At 40.5% G+C, this 25334-nt stretch overlaps 1 protein-coding gene across 3 annotated transcripts in view; it reads right to left on the minus strand.

The window, feature by feature from the left end:
- Window positions 1-5363: 5363 nt before the first annotated feature.
- Window positions 5364-25334, minus strand: part of LOC117601239 (uncharacterized) — a 153503-nt gene continuing 133532 nt past the window's right edge. For all 3 annotated transcript variants that reach the window (XM_034317762.2, XM_076693019.1, XM_034317767.2), the window contains 4 exons: window positions 24963-25131; window positions 24354-24508; window positions 17953-18063; window positions 5364-10883 (listed from right to left, as the gene is read on the minus strand). In XM_034317762.2, coding sequence (XP_034173653.2) covers window positions 17963-18063; window positions 24354-24508; window positions 24963-25131 — 425 coding nt within the window. In that variant the 3' untranslated portion in view covers window positions 5364-10883; window positions 17953-17962. The remainder of the gene's footprint in view (window positions 10884-17952; window positions 18064-24353; window positions 24509-24962; window positions 25132-25334) is intronic.

Consider the following 25334-nt stretch of genomic DNA (forward strand, 5'->3'; position numbering starts at 1 on the left):
TCAACGATTGCGAATTAACGCCTCACGGCCAATCACGCGACATACATAGCTGGAAAATCGTGCTACACTCTGTAAAAGCCACCTCGCGAGGCTGAATTTCATCGTTTAAAATTCGCAATTGAACACGAACGGCCATGTTCCGCTCGAACGTTTCGATATTTCGCTTGATCCGTGCCACTTTACCTCTGCTTTTTTGCTTTATTTTGTTCATTAAAATTCGAACTGTGATCCGAGCTGTTTCAATAAGTGAAATCTATCGGAACTGGGTTGAATAGAAAATCGTCCTTTGATTAAGCAACGACGAACAATATATGAAACTAGTTTTTCTTGCAAAGGGAGTATTTGTGCTAAAATTTTATTGTAAATTTAGTATATTTTAATAAATAAAAACTTGAGGCACAGGCACAGGCACAGAGAATCATTTCAACCAGTAGTATACTGCTCGGCAGTAGTATAACCCAAGCATTGGTCAGACATACACTCAAATGACCACACAGCTCAGTCAAAGAGATAATTTAACGAATGAAAAATATGAGTGAGCATTTTTAAACGAATTCAAGGGATTCAGGTTGTAAATGAAAAGTGACGAGAATGACAGAACGCGTATATGAAATTTAAGTAGAGCACATAAATGATTTACGCGAGACATCGTATTAGTTTAACTCCCGCATATGCAATTTATTCAAAAATAATCCCTATAATATATTATCTCCCTCCTCTCCAATTTCGAATTGCAAAATCGTTGCTTTATCGTGCAGCAATTTTGCAAACAATAATTTGCACCGCTGGATTATTCCGCGACGAATACAGGATTTTTGTTCATTCATAAAATGAAGATCAACGGGCTAATATAGTCATAAGCGTATATAAAGAGGATTAAGAAATATATGCACAGCGACGAAAGAGATACGCGGAAGGTTTTTAAGCGTGTTAATTCACTGGGAATAATTCTGCGTTTAAAAAGGATACGGACGAATATCACAGTTATTTCAACTTACAACGGAGAAAGGAATTAATTGTTACCTTTATTCGTACTACTGAAAAAAGAGGTACAAAGAACAAAAGCGTGGAGGAGTCAAAAGAAAATTCTTTAACGACTGAAAAATGAGAATGTTATGTTAGAATAAAAACGCAATTAGAAACGAAGAAAAAGGTATCTATATCGATTTAACGGGAACTCAAAGTGATACGTTCATTTTCGGATCGTTAAACATATCATTAACGAAGAGTCGACTTCCGGTGATTTGAAATGTAGAACGAATCGAAAGAGGCAGCAGGCACGTTACTTATTTAACCGGAATATATTAATTTTCGCGGAACAGAGGACCACCGGTGGTGCGGTGAATAAATTTCGATACTGTTCGTACGCCTATAAGTTCACCGCAGGAGTCGGAAGTTTCGAGCCTGCTTGATGCTTTTTGCGCTGAAACCATACCTCTACCTACCGTCCATCCCCATCAACTCAAATTTCCCACTTCAATCTGTCCGGAACTCGAGCGCTTTTCCGCGGCTTTGATAATCGTTAACCGACGTCGTGTTTTTTATCCCCGTCCCAAGGGAAATTTTTTGAGTGCTTATCTTACGCCACGGTTGATGGAAAAAATTTAACAAAATTGCTAGATCATATTAGCTTCTATTTTACCTTGGAGTGTATAAGGTTTTCCAGGCTTAGATTCTGAACAAGACTTGGCTTCTGGGATGGAGCCGCGTTGGTTGATGGTTTGTTGTTGACGTTTCGTAAACTACTGAACGGAGTCAGTATCAGGTTGTCCCTCGCGCTGCAGAAGTAAACTGCAATGTTTACGAAACGTCGGCAACCAACCGTGAACCAACGCGGCTCCATCTCGGAAGTCAAGTCTTATTGGAGTGTATGTTTGAAATTAAACATATTTATCAAGGTTTCAAAAAAGCAACGAACGATGATATCCTTTGGGATCTTGCAAAACGTGTAGGGTACCGACAAGCACAGGCACGTACCTGTTTTATATTATACGTCGATGTCGAGAACCGAAACGTGCCTGTTATTCCGTCCTTCAGGGTCGAAAGTGGATTACGTTGCTTGTACTTGTTTAAATTCTGAAAAAGTCAAACGTCGCTTGATTCCTTTCGTCCGACGCGCAGAAACTTTTCCCATTAAAATCCCCGCCACTCGAACGAACAAACGAAAAATGAGCACGCCAGAAGAAAAGGGAGTCACTCGTTTCTCTGCTTCTCATGCATGTTTTGAATTCTTTTCCCAGAGGAAACTTGCGGTTAATTTTGACTCCAGTACGAAACGAAAGCATTCATTTTCTTTTCTATTTTTTTGGGGGGGGAGAAAAAGAAACTGTAACTTGATCGAGGATCTGAATTCCCTTTTTGCTTCTGTGTCAAGTACATCTGGGTACGAGAAGTTTTCGCGTTATTCCTTTTGGCTAAAGTGGAAATGGTCTGTTTAAATTGGAAAGGGACAATGAAGAAGTTCTCTCCAATTTTCTCTTCAGTCACTTCGTTCTTTAACGCGATGATTGTCAAGAACGATGACCAGTATTACGGGCTAGATTTAGTCGGGAAATTGAAAAATGAAGAAACGAAGAATATTTGGAATTTATGATCTGCAGAAAATGAGAAGGTAAGGAGTGGAAGTAAACCCGAGGTAGGATGTTGAATTTGACCTCGTTATTGCTCTTCCGTATCGTAAAATTTTCGAATGGCCGTCGATGTTAGATCGAATTGCACGGGACGAGGAACGTTAGCGAACAAAATATTGCACGGTCGATGGCGCGACTTAACAAGAACGTCAGACGACCGATCGATCTCGGACAAATCGGTTTGCAGCAATCTCGGACAAACGCTCGCATCAGCCGCCAGAATCAAGGGAGGAAAAAAAAAAAGAACTTCTACGCGGATATAAATCCTTCGGCGAACAGAACACATCGATCGGCACTTTATCTTCTCGTCGAACGTGTCGGAATCATGGGCCAGCGGAAAGATCGCCGTAAACTTTTCACGATTTTCTGGAAGTCTCCCGAACATGAAAGAGTCTTACTATTTTTACTGTTAATCGAGTAGAATTTACTGTCGGTTGTATTTCTTGAAAAATAGTATTGAAAATCATTGAGGACCAAAGATTTCGTTTCATTCGTTTAAACTAATATTAAGGTGATATTAATTATCAATTGTAAATAAGATTGTACTATGGAACAGTCTGAATAAAAATAAAAAAATAAAAAAAGAAGGATTGCATTGAATGTGACAGATTTAATTCCAGTTCCTGTTTTTTTTTTTTCACTCACTGTTTCTTTATATTCTGTGAACCCAGGCCGGAATTTAAATGAAGTCGATATAATGCCATTACGAGTTTCAACCGCTAGCCTGGTTCCCTTTATTTTTATTCCAGGACACACGCTACCAGCTCCAGGGGATCTTTTTGGTTTCGTTCAATTCTCATCGTTCGAATATTTCATTGCTGGAAGTGGATTCAAGTTTGAATCGGAATAATTTCGATTACCATCGGATAATAACTTTCACAAACGTTTCATTAATGAAATTGAATTTTGATTATAATGATTTCGTTCGACAGAATGAACTGCGATTAACCTGAACATCCACGTCTGACAAACGATTGACCTATACTACTTGATACCTTCATTTTCGCGGAATTCCTTAATTTAACATTCTCCGTTCAAATTTCTGGCTATGATACCTTTATTTAAAGGTTTTTTGTTAGTGTATCAGTATGATTATTTAAATTTTTTCCACTTTCGATTTTCTACATCAAAGAGGATATTGATTATTCTAAATTTCGCTTTAAGCTTTCAATTAATTACCCTATGCTATTAACATTATAACAACTGGTATAATTAACGTGATATTGATATTATTACTAAGTTTCCAATCTGCTATGTTCCATTAATATGTATAATACCGGAGACATAATTGGCATAATATTAATATTACGACAATATTAGCATTGCTCCAATCTTTCTTCCCTCATCCCTTTTTCAATAATTTTATTAAACGCGTAGTATTGGTTATCGGTGATCCCGATTGCAGGTCAACCCGTTAAAACGAAATAGCAGCTGGCCGAAACAACGGAACGCCAATTTCACGTTATCAAAGATCAAATAAAAATTTAATCGTGCGTAAGCCCCGTTTAAAAGCCCCCACAGGGCGTCCAATTAATCTCGTCGAATCACTAACACGCGTGCCTGCGTTAAACGGCTAATTCGACATTAAACACCGTGTTTTCCATTACGGAAACACAGTGCCGCTCGTTCATCACTCTTTTATATTCACCGCGAATACGTAGCAACGCATTACAGTCGGATTATCCCCGGGAAAACGATTATACCAATCCTGAATGGTAGCCAATTTTATTTTCACGGTTCGAGTTTCCTCGACCCTTCCGGGATGTCGATTAAACCTTTCTATACCGAGTAAATAAAGTCGACCGGGATAATCGGATCGTACGTTCTGTTCTAATTGTTCAACGTAATTAGGGCCACTCGCAGATTTTCTTCGAACCATTTCGTTCGAAATTATATCAACGAGATTCTGTTCAGCTTACATTTCAACGTAATTAATTGTTACGCTAATGATGGCGTTAATAATTAAGCTTAAGATTATACGAAAATATTCTACATTCGAATACATCATTTTATACGGTTATAAATTGTTATAAACCGAGTATAAACAAATCTCGTGATACGATTCAACGACTACGAATAGAGGGCAGTGTGACACTACTCACCCAGAGAAGCTCTTCCATTTGATTCATTAACTAATACCACGCTGAGGAATATTTAGCATTCCTCGTCCACTCGACGGTGTTTGCAGAGTTGTTGAATGTGCACCGAGTTCCATGTTGAATTTGCAGGAAGTTTCGGGACATCGTAGGCATGCGTTGTCGCGATTGTCCGCTAGATATATTAATCAAATACGCTTAAACTGTCGTGTTTGAAAAAAAACTAAATCTTGTCAGCCAATGAAAATGAGAAGTTCTTGCTCGATCGGTCTTCGATGAATCTATTCCTTCAAATAAGAATATTCGGGGATTCGATTTAATAAAAATAATGAAAATTAATTTGAGAAACCCGTCTATCATCCGTTTACCTTAATTCTTCCCGATGACGTCCCCGATTTTCCATTTCGTTGTAACGAAAATGACAGCAGGAGTCCGTTTCCAGGCTGAATGAAATCGACGATCACTGTGGAAATGAAAGGAATGAAAAGAAGGTTGAAGGAGCAACGAAACAATTTTCGGTCGAGCTTTTTTTCTGAAAACCGTAATTGTCCCTGGTAATGATATCAAGCCAGCGTGAATTATTCTTGGCCCGATTCGGTGAAATACCTCATCGTGTCCCGAGGGAAATGGCGTTCGTAGTGGTGCTTTCAATTCGTTTATTTAATAACTCACAATTGCTTTACATATACAGCTTCGAAACGGACGCGTCCAGCCGCCCCTTTTAATTTATTCCTTTTCATCTTCATCACTCTTTCTTTCGATATTCATTCTTCTTTTGCTTATTCACGACTAGAACGCGTCGAGTTTACTTCGTCGTTTACGTTCTTTACAGCGGTGATGTCGATAAGTGCGAGGGACTTTATGGTATTATGTTATCTTATCGTAGTATGGTTTTATATAGAAACAACTATACAACTTATTACTATAATTAGTGGTAATACCTTCTCTCTCTCTCTTTCTCGTGAATCGCAGGTGGGAGCACGTTCTGATACGATTCATTTTAATATTCTTTTCTAAGGTAGATGGTCCATCCTTAATTTTATTTTACTAACACCTTGATTACCACTTCATTTTTATTTTTTAATTTCAATTATAATAATAGAAATAATAGATCAAATTTTGTGGAAATAAATATACTTCATCTGATGAAAATTTTAGAATATAGTAAACATACCTCTACCGTGGTAATCAACGTGCCAATTGAAATTTCGAAGACAAAGGAACAAAAGAAGGAACGAAAGAAAGAGAACATTTGCACCTGGAGGTAGGTATTCGCAAGAGAATTCATTTACCATGCAACTTTTCTAAATAAACACTGATTCTGGAATACTAGACAACGTTTCGTTGTAACTCCGGCCATAATAACGAAACAGCCGATGCTTCCAGGCTGAACAACGTAACTGGGAGTCGTTGATTAAACATCTGAACGGATCAACTGTTGCGGTGAATGCATTAGTATAAATTAGACTATGGCTACCATATCGCGCTTGTTCCCCTCTTGGCAACAACAATTTCATTTGGCAAACGATACCATTTTCGTTTCTATTGTTTCAATATTCCCTCTCTCGTACAACGACCATCTTCGCGATTCAATTTAGACAATACGCCTCGGTTACGAATATTCGCCGAACTGTTTTATAAAATTATAACGAAGGCGAATCTTCTTTTTTATCGTTAATTAAACGGACTGAATGGTACGATGTTCGTTAGCACACTAATAATTTAATACTGCTGAAAGAATTTATAATTAGTAATCAATTAAAGTTGTTCATTTTCTAAATACTCAAAGTGACTAATTAAAGGCAAGAAAAATCACCGCTACGATTCTGTCCGAAACTTGTTTCCAAGTTTGCCATTACGAAAAATGTCCAATTACCGTTGGGTCGCGGTTATACGGAAACGGGAATCGTCTGGCCGAGAAATTGGTACTTCGATTGTGACCAAATTCTCGTAGCAAGGGGTAGCGTATTCGTGGAATGCAGCCGGTAGCAGGAAGATCAGACCGGAACCGTGGGAAGAATGTGCAATTGCATCTGACCAAAAGGTGCTTCCGGATCCGCTGTATTATTGCGAATACCAAGTTCGTACGTATCGCGATGGGGCATTCACGGTTTTCGGTTGCAACCCCATGCATCGGTAAATTATATTTTCCAGGAGATTTCAGGGACGAACGAACCGGAAATTGACTCGAGTGCCACCGCATTCGATGGCAAAGGTCAACTGCAATTTCATTGTAAATTAATTTAATAATTGCTTGGAGACTGTTCGGTTTGTTATATGGTAATGTAGTTTAATGAAATTTATGTTATACGATGATGATGAAAATTGATGAGCAATGTTAAAATTGGGTAACAATCAGTCGATTTTAATTAATTAACTGTAGAGGTAAATTTCTACGTACACTATCAATCATTTCAAGATTCGATCATCGGGAAATTGCAGAGTACCTTTACCAAAATAATACACGAAAACAGTTTTTGCAAGCTGGCTATAGCGAACTAGAATTTCTCACCATTTTTAGAGATACTATGATCCTGACATCACGCTGACAGTACAATTTCATGAAAACCTGACGCGAGCATTGCGTGACTATGTTTTTTTTTATCTCGTGATGGAAACGAAATTAATATCTTGTCAAAAAGAAAATTCCTTCTTGCTTCTGTAAAAAATCTATAAGAATTCCAATCGGAACACGCTGTATCTACGTTGAAGAATCAAATGTAACCGGTTGAAAACAATCGGTTCAAAGATCCAAACATAATTCTCTGGTGTGTGGAATTACAATACCCATGGTCGAGTGAAAACGAAATTCTACCCGTCTCCGTGACACAGTTGTACAATTCTCAGCGATGTCGAGCCGCGCGTAACATTTCCTGTCGCATCCTGTTGCCGCATTGCAAACATAATCTCATTACGTGGCCGACAAGCCCCAAAACTCGGACTGGACCATCACCCTGTTGTTCCCTTAACACTACCCATATTTAACGCGCCTATGTTCAGCACGGAACAACCTTCGTTTCTATATATCACTTAAACTCAAACCAACAATTTCATCCTTAATGATTGGGGTAAAATTGAAAAGGGGATTTCTCTCATTTCCACATGAAGCGAAACGACTACGAATTTCAAAGGAACACGGATCTCTGTAAAATCGGTGCTCCCATACCTGCTTGCCATTTCTTATGAAACATTCATGAGTTAAAGCAATTCGTTCGTTTCGAGAATACATCTCGTCCACGCCTACTACTCGATCGCAGGTATCGTCTCCCTTCTCTATCTACCGCCTCGTTGAATATATTTTAATAAGATAACAAGAAGGAACGCCATATTTACATATAAAAATATAATCTTATCGCGATCGATCGGGCCTATTTATAATATGTATAGATCGTGCACGTTAATATGTAGAGATAAAATCATTTTTCTCGAGCCTTGATACGTTTTCTTTTTCCTCTTTCCATGTTTCATGTTACAGAACATCATATCCCGATCACGTTTCACGTTTCTAACGCTTACGGCGAACAGTGAAAAGGAAAATGGTCGAAACGATGGATGCAACATGTATCATTCTCCATGATCGCGGTCGCGATCTTTAATCGGCGAATCACGAGTATCGTACTCGTGATTCCATGAAAAGTCTCTTCGTATTCGATCAACGGAAAAATGGAACTGGCCTGATTCGATCCGCTGTCAACTGATCCGATTTTATATTCTGTTCTGCGTTCGGAACCAGAGGATTTCGAACGGAATGCATTATTTTTTCTTTTTTTTTCAGGTGAAATTACGAGATTTTTGCAGATACTCTTTGTACAACTGGACGCTACGAAAAGCATCCAAAATAAAAAAAACGATAGTGGAATGTACACGTGTTCGACAGAAATCCCCCCGGGGCAACAAATTGAATTATTCTCCGAGGATATTGCAGTACAGTCCTTGATGTCCTGGAAGTTCGACTGGAGGAGCACTTCTTCGGTGGAAAATTGCACGTTCTATTGCCTTGAATCCCGGCTTCGAGGAGTGCTGTTACGTTGATCCTTGGCGTGCTCTGTGTGCCAGCACTCCCCTCTGCCTTGTATCACGGATATTGAAGACGCTGGCACGGTTTGAATAGCGAGTTCTCGGATCATCAGGAAACGCGAAAAAGAAGGGAAGAATGGGGAGAAAGGCTTGTACATTTAAACAGCGTTCAACTTTGGACCAGTTCCCTATTTTCCCGTCGCTTCGCATGGATCATTCTTTGGCTTTCAGTAAAACTTCACGTAACTTCACTTCCTCTATCCATATATGTATGCATATATAGTATAAATAAAATGGAATGAAATGGTAAATACGCGTTATGTACATTCGATCCTTCATGCCAATTTTCCAACCCTAGTCTTCTCCATATCAGGTGATTTCAAAAGATTATTAAACAATGATTTTCATTTTAAAGCGAGAAAATGATGGAAAAATTTCGTAGAAAAGATCGACAAAGACTTATGAAATGACCTGATATTTCCTTTCAAATTATATTTCCTCTACGTGAAGGTGTTCTTCTTGATTAATTTTTCGAAATTTTGCGTTTAATGATAGTTCGTATTGGAAAGAATTGAATATCAAAGTTAACGATTAATTCCGCTCGAGCTGAATTGAAAGATATCCTAAATATAAAAGCTTGAGAATTGGTCAACGATTTCTCGGCTCTTTCTTCTCCTTTCAAATACCATATTTCTGAACTGGAAATCCTGTCTCGTGAATGGCGGTTCGCGTAAATCGGAGTTTCGTGCCGTTCAAACCAGGCGAATGCATCTTTTTGTTCGAATAAGTACCGTCTTCCTTGAGCAATTCATCGTATTCAACTATCTTTGCTTCCCGTCCCCTTTGGCGACGATCGTCCTCACTTTCCGGACCCGGAAGTTTCTTTTTTCCTCGCCGATCCCGTGGCGAGGAGCAACGGATTGGTATACAAACAGTTCGTCGAAGATAAACGAAAGGAAAAGGGACAAGGACGAAAAGAATTCTGTAGAAATCATGATTTGCAACAAAACGCGATGATTTATCGCAGAAAAATGGTAAGAAATAATAATTAATTATTGAAAATAAAAACTTGATAAGAAACTCTGAACCAACATTTCTCTGGGTAAACATTGAAAATGAAAAATTTTCCGAGTATAAAGTTGCTAAAGTATAGTTGAAGAATTTCTTAGTTCTTCAAGTTAAAAATTGGAAACTTTGAAGGAAATTTAATATCCCATAGGATCTAAGTTAACTAGAACTCGTAAATTCGAATTGGTCTGTTTTTTAACATCAAAGTAGAGCAAATTGTTCTAGTGTTAAAACAAGGGTCTCTCGATGTAGACTTAGCGTTCAATTAAGGAATGTGTACCACTTTGGTCTCTAAGAGTTTCTTGAGTCGATATATTCGACAAGTGTACTCGCAGTACTGAAGTTTCTCAGAGCTCAGACGATGGACTTCCTGATTGTTCCACTTGGTAGAACTGTCAGTGCCATTACATTAACACTCGAGCGATTACTTGTATCTCCGAGTTAACGACATCAAATAAATTCGAATTCTTCAAGTGAAGTATTACAATGCGATAAACCATTCACGAGGTACCGAGATCTCGATTAAATTAAGGACTTGCCCGAATCGCAATCAAGAGGAAATATAATTAGAATGTTAAACTTACCAAACGATCGATAATCCTTCGTTTCTTCCAACAAGATTCCTCTTAACAGATGATAAATCTCTGACTAAATCCTATCGAAGTAACACGTCCTTCATCGTTCTCACTCGACAAGCATACACTAGCAGATAATCTTCAAGACTGTCCACGCACTCTAGAGTGTCCGGCTAAATTAGACTGTACAATAATGGCCCACTTTTATAACGGCGATCATTCCCAGGCGAAGAAACAGAGACATTCCGATGCTGATTGAGCTGATTCTTCGAAACAAAAAAAGGATCACCGAGTCCTTCGCTACTGATCGATCGATTAAAGATGAGATGTTATTAAATGTAAAAACGATTCACCGGCTTATTTTATGCAGCCGAATCCTGATCAAGGATCGAACAGGATAATCAGTGTTTTAGTCCTTGATTTCACGCCGATGTGTTCGTAGCTGCTCCTGTCCGCGTGTGAAATGCCAGAGGACCTCTCGACGTTGTTGAAATAACCTGCAACAAATTGAATTATTTCATTAGTTATAATTATAAAATGAATTCAAGTATTCTTCGTCATCGACTAGAGGCGTTAATACTCGAACGATCTTGCGAGAAGTTTTTCGGGTAATGTATTCATTAGGTACACGGAGTAAATGGTCCACTAAACGGTTTAATCGATTTACCAGGCGTACGCGAGAGGAAGTTAAGGCTCCGTAAAGTTAAGGCTTACTTGCACAACTCGGCCGTATAAACTATATTCCGTGACACAAAGTTCGCGAAATCTGTTGCACACGATTACCTCTGGCGAACGCATTCCCGAACAATTTCTAATTAGACGACTCGAACGTCGGAACCCTCTCTCTCTCGATTAATTAAGATAGAAGAACGAAACGAATGCTAAATAGAAAGGGGCTGTAACAGGGTAGAACGGTATAAAAGCGAAGCAACGTATTAACAGTGAGAGAATAAAAAGAACGAGGAAGATGAGATTCTTTTTTACTGGCTATAATCCGTTCCATTTTCGTTTTTCACGGTTATTTGTAGGAGGGTTCGCGCAACATCAACGAAAGCTTCTCGGTCGTCCTGTGTGTTAAACGGTCGAAAATGAAAAATTCAAAAGCAGCAGCGGACCGAGTCGCGTCGGTAGTGTGTTATTATGAATTTCAAGCGACTTCGTTACGACGAGACCCTGGGTTTCGATCTGAAATACGAGCGGTATCTTGGTTCAATCTCCCGCTGAGATTGAAGCACCGGAGGGATGTAACTTCGAATATGAATATATTGAACAGAAGAGCGCTCGTGTTACTGGAGAACATGGAGAATTGTCAGGGATACATACATAGACTGGGAAGGTGTACGCGGTTAGATTGCGATTCTCGCCGAGCACGAGTGTCTGCGAAGACGTAGCTTGTGTGCGAATCGTCGTAATGGATATTTCGGCAGACAGAGCTGTGTGCAGTTACACAGTTTAAGTGTGCTCCATTTGAATGCATCAATTATTCATTTTCCACGGCAAGTTAGCTTCGTCTCGCATCGATTGATCTAAGTATTTCGATTCGGATTTATTGTATCACCTGTGACTCGAAAGAATATTATTTTCAAATTTTATTTATTATTATATTTATTATATTCAAATAGATGCGAATAGACCAAGGTTTTCCTAAATAGAACGTTATATTTTGAAAAGATTTCGATGAAGTGCAAATGAAATGAGCAAGTAACGTTCAAGTAAGATAACATCATCGAAATGATACAAGTTCGGCTCGGATTCAGAGACGGAAATCGATGCACGAGCATCACGAGCGCATCCCGTACACTCATTTATCACGGTGTCAGTACGGCAACCGCATAAATCAAACGAAACGCGGCCAACTATGGATACATCCGAATCCACGACGCAACGGCTCTTTTAAAGTTCAACGTTCGAATGCGTTCCGTTCTGACGGAACAAAGGCATTGTCTTCGTAACATCCGTGGAGAATTCAGCCTTGACAATACTAATGTTTCTCCTATAGTTATCGCAAGAGTGTTTGAACGCATGCCACGTTCGAAATTACTGATGTACGGTGATTGAAGCGGGAAGCGGATTAGAATATCTCTTGTACAGTTAGACTTCATTGGTGGGGATTCTGCAAAAGCCGTGTCTGCGTGTCACGATTGCAGGATTGACGGGTGTATAAAAACAAAAAAAAAAGGCAAAAACGAGGAGGGAGAAAATTGAAAATTCGTAGTCGTTCGGAGAGAAAACCGGTGACGAGGATAAAGCGCGTTCGGACAATGGAGCGTCGGTTATAACTCTTTTCCCAGAGATTTATGGAAGTTTGACAAGTGGACGTCGAACTTCTATCACCGTAACCCTTTCGGACTGGCCCGTAAACTCGTTAAATATTTACTCGCAGCACGTGGATTTGCCGATGAAAGAGAACTTTCAGACGACTGTGAAAATTTAATGCCTTCGACGCGATGCCTAGCGAATTTCGCGACGAGTTTGTTCATTTCCCATCGAGAAAGATTGTTATGAATTTTAATAACGTTTCATTGATTTTTTCTATCGCGGTTAGTTATTTTGTCGAAGCGGTCGTTCAACTTTTTAATGGAGTCCCACCGTTCATGCGTGCATTGTGTTTTTCCAATCGGGTTTCGCTCGTCTGTTTTTACGATGGAAGATAATCAGGAAATTTGCCACATAAAGTTCGATATATAAATAATATTCAAAAGCAGAATAATTTATATTTCCAAGCTGGCCTTGCGAAATCTACTTCTCGATAAGAATTAATAATTTCACCCCAACGTCCTTTCCATCCATTCTTTTTTTTTTTTTCAATTTTTATTCCACCTTTTTGTTTTACGATATTGTCCGTGAATTGCATAAATTTCAGTAGACCAGCGATCGCCACGGTTTTATTTATACTTTCCCTTCGAACACCATAAATCGTGGAGGAGGAAGATACGCTGCGATTCTGTACGCTGCTCCACGCAGTTACAGAATTAATGAGTCCGATGAATGCGCTTGTTGTTCCATCGATTCTCCATTTGCGGCCATTTTTTTGGACAACGGCCAGAACCGGGGGTGGGTGGTGAAAAAGGCGGAAGAAAAATATGAAAAAAAAAAGATCGACACATTCGAACGTGAATGAAAAACAGCGCGGGTCTTCATCGAACCGATGAATTTATACTCGTTTAAGCTTTTCGTCGAATTCATCTCGATCTAAAGTTCATTAATTGTTCATGAAATAATAAAATAATGAATATTCCGGATGCAGTAGAACCATTGGAAAATGGTTTGATAGGGAAACGTATTTCCAGGTAGAGATTTCTTATCCAACCGAGCTTTCGATCTTCCAGCAGTTTCATCTGATGGACAGCATAAGTCTAAACGGACCAGTCAGAGGATTTAATGAGAAATCCGCTTTGCGTACTTTTTTCACTGGATAATTGCCACTTCGCATCACGTTAATTGACGGATCCATACCGCGCCCTTTATCGCGATTATGAGAAATCGACGGTAGAGAAACCGGGTTTCAGTTAATACTCGACCATTTGTCGCTGCTCGTTTCCGATAAACGTATTAAAATTGTAATCAGAGTTTCGAAGCCAGTTTCTCGTAAATAGATTTTAATCGTTTTATCAAGTTATCGTATATTTTTGATTGCTTTTTGAACGCCGTTACGCGATGAAACATATTAACTTTTTAATCGTCCATCAAAAATTTATCAGCGAATTCGTTGATTTTCATAAAACATCACCAACAGTTTGCGTAATTTCGCGAGATCCTTTCTAAAACTGAATCATTCGAGTTGATGCGAGCTTTCTTCAAACAAACAAAACATTTCCATAAGAACAATATTTACTCGTAACAGCACACGATCATCGTAGGATTAAAGTTTCGTAGTATAACGGTGGAAATCGACGGTGAACAATGAAAATTTATGAAATCACCTTAAAGCCAGTCTGCACTCTCCGCGATAGCGGAGCACACTTCGTAATTGGATTAAACCGATGAATCATGGTTGTTAAACTGTTTACCTTATGGATCAGCATTCTTCTACGTTCCTTTTCTGAGTGCACAGCATGAGAGTTTCTCTCTTGGAGGTAAAATAATAAGCCTGATTCATAATACTTCTCCTTGATATCCGTTAGTTACGACTGTTGATCAGACGTGCAATCGCACTTCTTTAGAAACATTACCAAGAAACTATAAAATATTTTATTATCCTCTTCGTTTCCAACGATACTTTATACAAATTTCAGAAGGAAAAGAATAAGGAAAAGTTAAAGAAGAAACATAGACCAACGCTGTATTCCTTTTCCAAGGAAATTAAATCCTATTTTGCAATAATTCTATATTATCTAATTATATTGTGATAACGATAACAATTAATTAGACGTCTGCGCGATACCGCGTAGCATATCAAGTAGTATAAACCACGTTTAATCAGACTCGCAGAGATAATAGAATTTTTCAGCCAAAACCGAGTCCAAAACTAATCTCTCGTTGTTTCGTTATAAAAGTATAGTACAAAGACAGGAAACTAATGAAGTCTAGCTCTGAATTACCCTCCAAGGGTAATCTAAACGTTAAATTATCAAAAACAAAGGAGAAAGAGCCCTCTCCCAAAAGAGTACACGAAATCCCCAACATCCAAGGATCGTGGGAAAAAAAAAACTTGTCCCATCCGAAACGAAGGTGGAGGACGAATAAATCACGGGCGATAGGAAAGCATCCTGGTCCCGACGGAACCGGGAGCGGAAATTGCTTCTGATTCACCGTAACCCCGCGAACGAAACGGGGTCATGCGGTAATCCATGATCGTGGCTCGTTATCCGCTTCACTATCGGTGTCCATTCTTCGTTTCCGATCCTAGATGAATCCTCCTTAGCGATTCACCATCTGCTAACCGACGATGGTCGAGACACATTGATACCGGCCGTGTGAATTAACCGATATTCATAATTCAAGGTTTTATCTGTGGGAGCGCGGCAACATTGCCGGGATATAATTTCAGAATGGCAGGTGCAGGAGGAAACCGGGGTGCCATGTTCGCCGGAAACTATAGCTTATACGACGTGGTCTGCAACCAGCGTATCTCACCTTCCGTGCTTTCATTATCAGTTACCATAGATCACCGGGTGAGCCCCAATGACATCGCATCCGTCCATCCCTCATCGCGAAACGTTGTTCAAGACCAATGACGAGCTGTTTCTCTGTTACCCATGTTCCCGTGATGGTTAATGGTTGAAGGGTTGTACGAACCGAAATGGAAGAAGCTTAATGTTCCTACTATTATAGCTACGCTTCTAATTAAGATTTCCGAGTATTCCTGATACCCTATAGCTACCTCGGTAATATTCAAATTACCTGCTTCTATTTTACAATCGACAGATTCACAGTGGAACTATCTTGATCGAAGCGCATTGTTTCGAACGTCTACGGATACTCGCCACGATCATTGAAAATTATTCACTGAATAAACCGACGATTATCCCCCGTTCCCTATAATCGGGCCAAACTCTATTAATGCTCGATGCTGCGTTGAAACACAGCCAGACGTTTCGTAATCGCCCCTTGCTCTTCATCGACGTTGTAAAAGGTGAGCCGTGTAAAATCCAATTAATCGGCTTCGATTTCATCGTCAAGAGATCCGATAACTTAAATTGATTTCCAGGAAACAAACGCTCGAGTTACGTAAATCTAGCGAAGATTCTTCATGCAGACGGGCAACAGAGTTTACGTGAATTTATTATTAAAATGTTTGCGCTGCGGGCTGTGAAAGTTTCCGGAAATTTGTCGGGTAAATACCGCGAGCGCCTTGTAAATTTTAATCGGGAAAATTGAATCGCCGATGGAAACTCGATAACCACGACACCACAAGGAGAAACTTAACAAAAGCGAAGGAAGATTTCACGAACCTTTACTCGCGGAAACACGGCATCGAATGTTTCAATGCTAAAATAGCAGCTCGTAAATTTTCCGTAAATTCTACGAACTTCTAACTGGATTCACGAACCGACGAGGTAAACTGTAATTTGACTGAAAAGAGCAGCGGGGAAAGCGGACAAATCGACAGCAGGAAACCGCACCGCCAGTTGAAATCCCTGATACGACGAGTAAAATGGAAAAAGGCAGAAAGCGGACATCATCCAAGGTAAATAACAAGAGGAAACCAGCAGTTATTGCGTGGCCGGCGAAGAGAAGCGGATAAAACTATAAACAGCGAACAGAAACGAAGCGTGTAAGTTAAAAAGAAGAAACCGCTGGTAACGAGAATCACGCGGCAGCCAGGGGAAAGTCCAGTGGGAAACAAAGAAGAAATTCCGGCACGGGAAAGATAAAGGGATGGGAGCGAGGGTGCGAGAAAGCAGAAGAACGGGCGAAACGAAGAGGAAAATCGTAGAATCGTGAAGGGAGGTAAACGGGCTTGAAAGAATAGAAAAAAAGAATGGAAAAGGGTCGGGCTTGGTAAAACGGATCGCAAGAACGGCAACAAAGATAGAAGAAACGGAAACGGAGTTGCCAAGGGAGTTCTAAATCCCAGGGAAACAGAGCAGGAAAAGCGCAGCGGGCAAAAAATCAGAGGGCAAACACAGAGGGGAAAGAAAAGTTGACAGAAATGAAGGAGAAAAAAACGGTGGAAAGTAGCGAACCGGTACTCAATCGCGAGCAAACATATTGGTATCGGATAAAAAAGAAGTGATTCTGTAAACACTTCGACTGAAGATCGACGAGAAATCTATAGGAAATAAGATACTTGGTCAAGAAAAAAATAAAATAAAAAGAAGGAAATGGAACGTCAGGAGGTTTCGTTGAACGCAAAATCAACAGATAAATGGTAAAATGAGAATAGAAACTGGAAAAATAAAAAGAACAAAGTGAAGAGAAATTTACGGGAAAACAAAATAATTTGTCAGGAGAAGGAATAAAGTTTTGAAGTGGTTGCTCGAAATCAAAAGGGTACGGTAATGACTTCGATAGGACAATGGGGACAACGGACAACTCGAGAACTTTACGAGCTTTGGGACGTTAATGATTACAATAATCGGCAAAGTTCTCTCGGCAATCATCGCTACCGCAAACGTAATAATACGATCATCCTAATAACCATAGTTGGCGTACGGTTTTATATGTCCATCAGTATGTTCTCGCCGAGTTTCAACCGACACATGCAACGGTAGTTCTACTACAGATCCTATCATTGAGCGTCGAACGATGGAATCTTCTAGCCAGTTCCCAACAACTACCGCACAAAGGATGAAATTGAAATGACATTTGAATTTCCATGGGGAACGCTTCAAATTCCGACGCTAGTTGATGTCCAACAACTGGAACTGCTTAGCATTTTCCTATTGTATCGTATACTTTCAAATAAGCAGATTACGATAACCTTGGGATCATTGTTTTCTATTAACATGTTGTCTCAGTGAAAATGTCTGTACATAGTCAGACATACCGAAATTTAATTTGTTAAGGATACGAATGATTAATTATCAAATTTAAGCTCACTAGTATAAAAACGTCCAGCAAAAAGTATGCAAGTGTTAAAAGAAGGTGAAATGGCGAACCATTTTACAATTAGAGACTGACCTTAATATTGTCATCTAGAGAAGACGTAGCTTATGGTTAAGTGAATTAGCCAGAGGTTCAGAAACGCCCTGGAGACCCCGTTACCGTCGTGCACCGCAGCTGGCAGCTCTCCTGAAACGAAAAAGAAGAAGAAATTAAATTAGGTGACATCAGTGTGTTTACTGAGTTACTGGATCAATTTTCTATCTACTTTCCTCCAGGATCTTTCATTTGTCGGTGTAAAAATCCTCAAAAAAGAAATACGTTTTATTTAAAGTACAGAAGGATTTACCATCCCTTTAGAAAGGGTAAAAATTATTCATACAAATATAGAATCTCTCAATCTTTTTACGAAACTTTAAATCCCTTGAATTCTAGCCAACTCTATATTCCCTTTTCTTTATTTTTACATGGAAAATAGTTGTCGGCCACAATTCACGCAGGCTTTACCTTCTCCCATAAAGCTTCCTACCTGTTGAAGCGTCGGAAGCAATATTACTTGAAATAAAACCGACACCCATGGTAGAGTATCACGCAATCGCACCATAGGTGCTTCCTCTCCACGGTCTACAGTAAATCACGAATCGTTTCTACTAAAGCCAAGAAGATTAATCAAATCTTAAATTCTTCGAAATATTTTCACCTAGTTGAAAAATAATTTTTGGATAAAAATTTCTGTAACTCGAATCTAGCTCTACGGTTATCGAACTTTCTTAAACAGAAGTGGTTTCCTTACACAGGAAAGAAAGAAGATTGAATTTTACAGAGGAGGACAATGGAGAAGTGATCGATAGAAATGTGGAGCAAAAGTCTGGCAAGTAAAGATCAATCGAAGAATCGTGGAAAACTGGACGACGTCATGGACTCGCGTTCACGTAAATCACGCGGTCGAATATATATTTTATTTTCCAGCGTAGCCAGTGACAGGCTTGTAAGCGTTCGCTCGCTAGCTCCTGGTGCTCGTGCCGTCGACAAGAACACATTTGTCATTTCATTAATGGTTGTTCCGTCTATAGGTTTTCTGTCAGCCGCAGCCCGCCGCAGCTTGACGTATTTTGGTGGCGTCCGTTTAATCGCTCTTCGACCGAGTTACGTTTCCTAGATAATAGTTCGAGGCACCCTCGGCCTTTCATGAAATTAGGCAGTCCTTATTAATGGCTCTTATGCCGCGACCAGCCTATCCGCTTCACTCTTCAGTCGTTCGTTCAACCGGAAGCGCCCATCGTTCAACCGTTTAGCCGAGCGACGCCCCTTTTCGCTCGCAACTTTCCACTTCTCGATGCATTCGAGTTTCCGGAAAAAGCGCGAGTTATTGTGTTATTTCGTCGAAGAACAGCGAGCATTTAATCTTCTATGGAGGGCTTTTAAAGTAGAAGAGGTACAGTTTCGAGAAAGGTAGCCTTTCCCTAGGGAAAATGGCAATATAAAGAGAGGAATACTAGAGTTACCTGGCGTCGGGTTTTATTTCAATATCGATTGAAAGATTCTGATTTTACGAATAAGACGAGTGACAATTCTTGAAGCTGCATAATTCGCTCCAACACAGAGAATTAGAAAATTCCCAAGGGAGAAGGAAATCCAGCACAGATTGAAATGGAAGTTAATCACCGGTGTCCGGGATCTGAGATTTCCAGGTAGAAAAATAGCCACCCACCTTGTCGAGCTGTCGGGCTGTGCCCTACTGATTATCGATCATTCGAAACCTCCGGAGGATCGAAGGAACGTCCTTCCGGTTCTTCGACGAGAGCCTGATAGAAAATGTGTTCCTGGCCGATGTCCAGGATCGTCTTGGAATTTGTCTTTCTCGATACCCTTTTTCCGACCAACGTAACATCTTCGTCCTTTCGTTTTCTTTCGAGAATTTTTCAATTCGATGCTTTCGCACGTCTGTCCCCTTTCATCGGCTTCCACAAGTTTTCTTTTCTTTCAGTAGAATTCCTCCTTCCGGTGAGTTTCACCGACCGACTCTTTGATCTTTCAATTTTCCCTGACCCTGTCTGTCTGGCAATTTCCAGATTTATTTTCTTTGATTCACCGACATTCCTTCGCCGCGAGACATCTATTTATTTGCTTTCTTTGGATCGTTTTCCGTTTCAGTTTCCACTCGCGCGGTAAACTTCTTTCTCTTCAGTTAGCTTTCCCTTTTCCGCACCATTGATCCCCTTCTTTCTCACCTAGTTTCTCCATCGTTCTCTTTACATCCGTCACTTCTGCTACTGACCTTCTTACATTCTTGTTACTTCGGTCGGTCGCTTAGGAAGTTTCAATAAATCAACCGGTAATAATTTTATATCTAAGAAATCCAAAGCCCAATTTTAATGACACCTGAAATAAATGATCTCCTCCAAATAAATGATCGAATTTCGCTAAAGATTTCCACCCTTCGTAAACGTCACATTTCTCTTTTTTCCCCATGAAACCAAGAGCCTTTTTCCTTCGATAAAGACAAAGGGATCCTCGGGGTTAGCGTTCTATCAGAACCGAGCCGGTGATAAACTTGTCAAAATGATGGCCGCAGGGATAAAACGGAAGGTCATAGGTCAGGAGGACCGTTTCGGCTCATATGTGGGGTTACGCTTCCTGAAGACGGAAGCCTCCTATCGAAATCACGTGGCAGAATTTACTATTGGTCACTTCCTGTCCTCGTAACTTTCGTCTAGCAAACCGACCCGTAACGTTACGATCCTCTTGTTGCGATCGATTTTATCGAACACTCTAAGGTATCCTCGGAAGAAGAAGAACCGTTCCCGAGGCCTCTTTAGAAAGTCGATTTTAACTTCACCCTGTCCATTGAAACTCGAGGATCTTTTAGAAATCTTTTAGAGGATCTTCTTTGATTTCGTTGGGTGTTTGGCGAATTTAAATAGACCAGAGTCGTCGAGAGTTTCGGATAAATCGTGAAAAGTTGACCCTCGAATGGCAGAGCTGCAGCTTTGCGTTTCGAGGGTTGATAGTTGAAAATTTAGTTAATTTTATTTTCTATCGATAAAGAAGGCAAACTTTCCTGTAAACACCACAACAATAAAGAACACCATCTTCAGAGCATGACACAGTTCTATAAAAAAACCTCTTCGTGATCTAATCAAGTAAAAAGGGAATCACAAAGTTCGAATTATCAAGAGCCGAGAGTACTTCAATTAGAATCGCGTGATCTTTGCGTTCATCGTCCTCTAATTTACTCTACATCGACAGACAAGAAAGAGAAATAAGCAGATCAAGCCGCAACACCAAACTTACTCTCTTTTCAAGATTTCTCTTCGAGCGTAATCTGTAAACAGGGATGCGGATGAAATGTTCACTCGTCAAGCAACGTGATAAAAGCTACCTGTCTCCTTCAACTTTCTCCCTTTCTTCGTCTTTGATTATCGGCTCTCTTCGAATCCGAGGCACGTATACCTCTGCTAAGTTATTTCCTCCAAGATGCGACACGTTCGCCGGATTTCCGAAAGATGGACGGGATTGCCTTTTGAATGAAAGTGTCATCGTCAACGATATTTTAAACTACATAATGTGTATCTCCTTTCTTTTCTAGAGAAACATTTATATTGCGATCTAAATTGATTCTCGGAACATTTCTTCGAGTAAAACATTTCCTGCAATGTTTCATTGGGATTCAAACACAGTAGATGGTAAACACGCTAGCTTTCAGAAAAGAATTTATGTACATATCGAATCGGGTTCGGTCGCTTCGGTAATGTTAGCTTCGATAATGATCGCTTCAATCGCGTTCAGACACGAATGCCGATCGATTGAACGTCGAGGTCAGTTAAACCCAGTCAATAACAGAGAGTCAATAATCCCTTGGTTGATAATCTAACCAACCACTTCTCAACAATCCTCTAGCAGGGAAAATGCTGATAATTGTCGAAAATTGTTGAAAATGATTCGAGAATCGGGAAATCATTCGTTCCTTCAAAATTGAATAATATCTAATCTTGTAAGTTTGATTAGCAATTCATATGGGTATAAAGTTCGATATCGATCCGGGACAATGTATCGAGCTTGTGCTTGTTTCGTAACTGTAATGATCAATTTTCCGTTCTCTGATAATTAATCTTCTTACACGGTGTGCGGCCGACTCAGGCTGAAATTGGTCTAACTCTCTAATTGCGCTAATTACCTTAGCAGCTTTGAGCAATTCGAATGCTCCGACGTTTGACATCCGGGTAATTATAGGCGCGTCTCGAGTACATTCCATTGTCTCCTTTCGCCGTTCCGATTGTACCTAATGGATGATTAGCATCATTATTTATTAACCTTTCAACCTATTAATTCTTTCATTTTACCATGATCTAACGTTTTAAAATATTTTATATCCACGACTGTTTCCCATAAGAGGATCGTTCAATTTTCACGAAAGAGGATAACGTGCCACGGAACCGTCCATCTTTGGCTTATTATGTCGGTCCGAGGGTAGCGGTGTTCTTCCGTCGAAACGTTAGCTTGGGATAGCATTAGAAACGAGACCGAGGAGAGTCACGAACAGTCAAACATGCCGGGATAAGGCTTGCAAATGGAGGAAAAAAGTGGCCAGCACGATAACGCCATTCCCCTTCTGTCGACTCTGCTTTCATCCTCTCGTCTATCCAACCTTCCAGCTTTCACGCCTCCGACTTTTTTAACCCCTTTCTCCTGTTACCGGTCTTCTCATTCCCGACGCGCCGCGCCGTCACATTAGGCTGGCGGCGTTTCCATTTTCATGAAACGCGCCTCGTCGACGGCAACGACGACCCGTTAACGCCAACGGACGAACCCTAGCGCGCATCTAGATTGCATCCGTGAACCATCCTCACCCGCTGGTTAATCTGCATTATCGCACCTTTCCGTCGGTTCGAACGTTTTTTCACCAGGATGCTGAACCATTTGTGGACCCGATAGATGTTTGATTATGATAATCGGTTGTATTTGCTTTTATGGAACGCTATTAGGATATCAAAAGCATTGTCAACGGATATTAGTGGAAAAATGTTACACAGGGGGTTCTGTAATTTGATGGTAAGAGGCAATCGTAGGATTTCTTTGTCTATGGGTTAGGTCTTGGATGCAGAAATAGAGCTGTAATAATGATTCCAAAGAGCAGTAAAATGTCAAATACGGGTTAAAGGGGTAAAAGCGGTAGTATGTTCTTCCACGTGACCACAGAACTCGGTCGACTTCTTGGTGGTCAAAGTTTCGCGCGTCGTTTCGCCGACATTGTAACGGGGCGCACGTTTTCAGGATGAAAGAAGCTGAAAGCTACCGTGAAAAGGTGCTCTCTTGGCGGAAATCCTTCTGCTTTTACGACAAGGTTGAGCTTCTCTCTATCCTTGCTCGATTGTGCGATTCCAGACACAACAGTCGTTTACCATTGAGAATATACGTTTCACGCTCCAGCGGGGAACAAATTCTAGACGAATTCTACTCGATCTTCGTCGATTTACCTCTTAATAACTGGCGGTCTCATTGGAATTACAAATCGCTTGTGGAGCACCGCTATCGAGAGAGTAACCAAAGGGTAACGCGAGATTAATCTGGTCGTTAGAAAGGTAATCCGCGATCGAATTACTTTGACCTCTTTCCAGAGAATCCATTCTTTTCCCGGCTCTTTTTTCGAACAGAATCGATACGATTTAATGATCCGTCTTCGTTTCTGACGTTACCAGCGAATATTGTTAGAAAAATTGTAACACGATCACTTTGTTTTGCAATCTTCCTTGGGTAATTATCCGGTTGTTCGAAAGAAATTTATCAGAAATTGGAAAACCGTTGGTGGAAGAGCGACTACATAATCTTGCAACAAAATAAGAAAAGAGCAAAAAATTACATTACAAGCGGAGCAGAAGGCTATCCGTCTTCATGATAGGACAATTTCTCCGTCGATTTACGAATGCGACGTTATCGTATCGCGATCACGACGAAAATTCGTGTTTCACCCTGGAAGACAAAATGGACCGGCTTTTATCTCGCCTCAGGATCCTAGAGGCACACGCGCGATTAGGCATCCTGGAATAGGTTCAATCGACCACGAGCCAAGGTGATTCGCTCCAACGACACGACGTTCTCCAAAGGATAATGTTGCGAGAACACTCTGGCCTTTCCACCCGGTGTACCTTTCCTTCTAGTTGATATCACGAATTTTCAGCACATTTTATAGGCGTGTTATCCGATAAGGAACTGTTATATCCGACGATCATCGCAAATGTGGCTGAGATTTTTTTATGGTTAACCGATCATCGATGATGTACTGATTATCCTACCTTTATCGCGTTTATAATTTCATATTTGAAGACTGGTAATAGGAATTTTTAATCAACGATATAACGACGTAGAAGAAAAGAAAGCAAACTGTGAAAAAAATCTTATAAATTTGACATTCTATCATCGATCGATTTTCTCCGAAGCAATCTAAATTCTCATACGAATGATGCAAAATGAAGACTTACCGTTCAGCACGTGGACCGCTATGGTGGTTTTCGCTTTCCCTGGCACCACGCAGCTATAGTTCCCAGCGTGTCTAGGGGTGGCTCTCTCGACGATCAAGGTGCTGACGATCACGAGGACCTCCTTGCCGGACGAGGTCTCCGTCGTCCTGTTCTCGCTGGAAAACGAGATATCCGAGCGTAACCCATATCCGGCTCACGTACCAACCTAATACCACGTATCCATGCTATGGTGTGGAGAAAAGGGGGTTCAGGCGAGGAAAGCAGAGGGTCGATGAAACGCGAGAAAGCTCTCGTTTCATAGATACGGGGTCTTAAGTGGGTCTCGAGGCGTTTTTCCTCTCGCTTCTCCTCTTGGAGTTTGATAATTTCATTAACGGTGGCTACAAGGTAACGAGGTGTTTTGTGAAATTGCTCCCCGCCGATGGTTCCCGTTCGGTGGACAGGATAAGGGTTTCGTGGCTCGTTAAAATTATGTTTCTAATAAGTGTACTCGTTTCAGGGTCGTTATAAATTCAATTGGTGGTTATTAGGTCGGTCAACATCAAGTTTATTTAATTTTCCGATATCTCCTATGAAAAATGTTCGCAGTAGCGGATTAAGAAAACTCACCTGACATCTTCTGTCAGCGTTTCATCTCCCCTGGTCCAAACAACGGCCTCGTTGAGTGACTCAATGACGTCTCTAGCTTCGCACCTGAGTTTCAGGGCGCTGCCTGCCTTTAGGTGCCTCTCTTTAGGCACAACTCGTCCAGAATCGTCCGTTATTGTCAATTCCGGCGCTGAAAATATAAAATATCGTTTCCTCTGATAAACGATACCCATTCCGAAACACCTTCGCGTGTAGCAGATAAAGAAAATTTCACGTTCTGCGAGGATATTAAACACAAATACTCGAGGGTTTCAATTACCAGGAACAGCGATAAAAATGCTCCTCCCCCGTGCTTGGGATTAAAGATCCAGGTAAGAGTACGATTATGCGAGG

The sequence above is a fragment of the Osmia lignaria genome, chromosome 16 (genome assembly GCF_051020975.1).
Source record: "Osmia lignaria lignaria isolate PbOS001 chromosome 16, iyOsmLign1, whole genome shotgun sequence".
Lineage (NCBI taxonomy): Eukaryota > Metazoa > Arthropoda > Insecta > Hymenoptera > Megachilidae > Osmia > Osmia lignaria.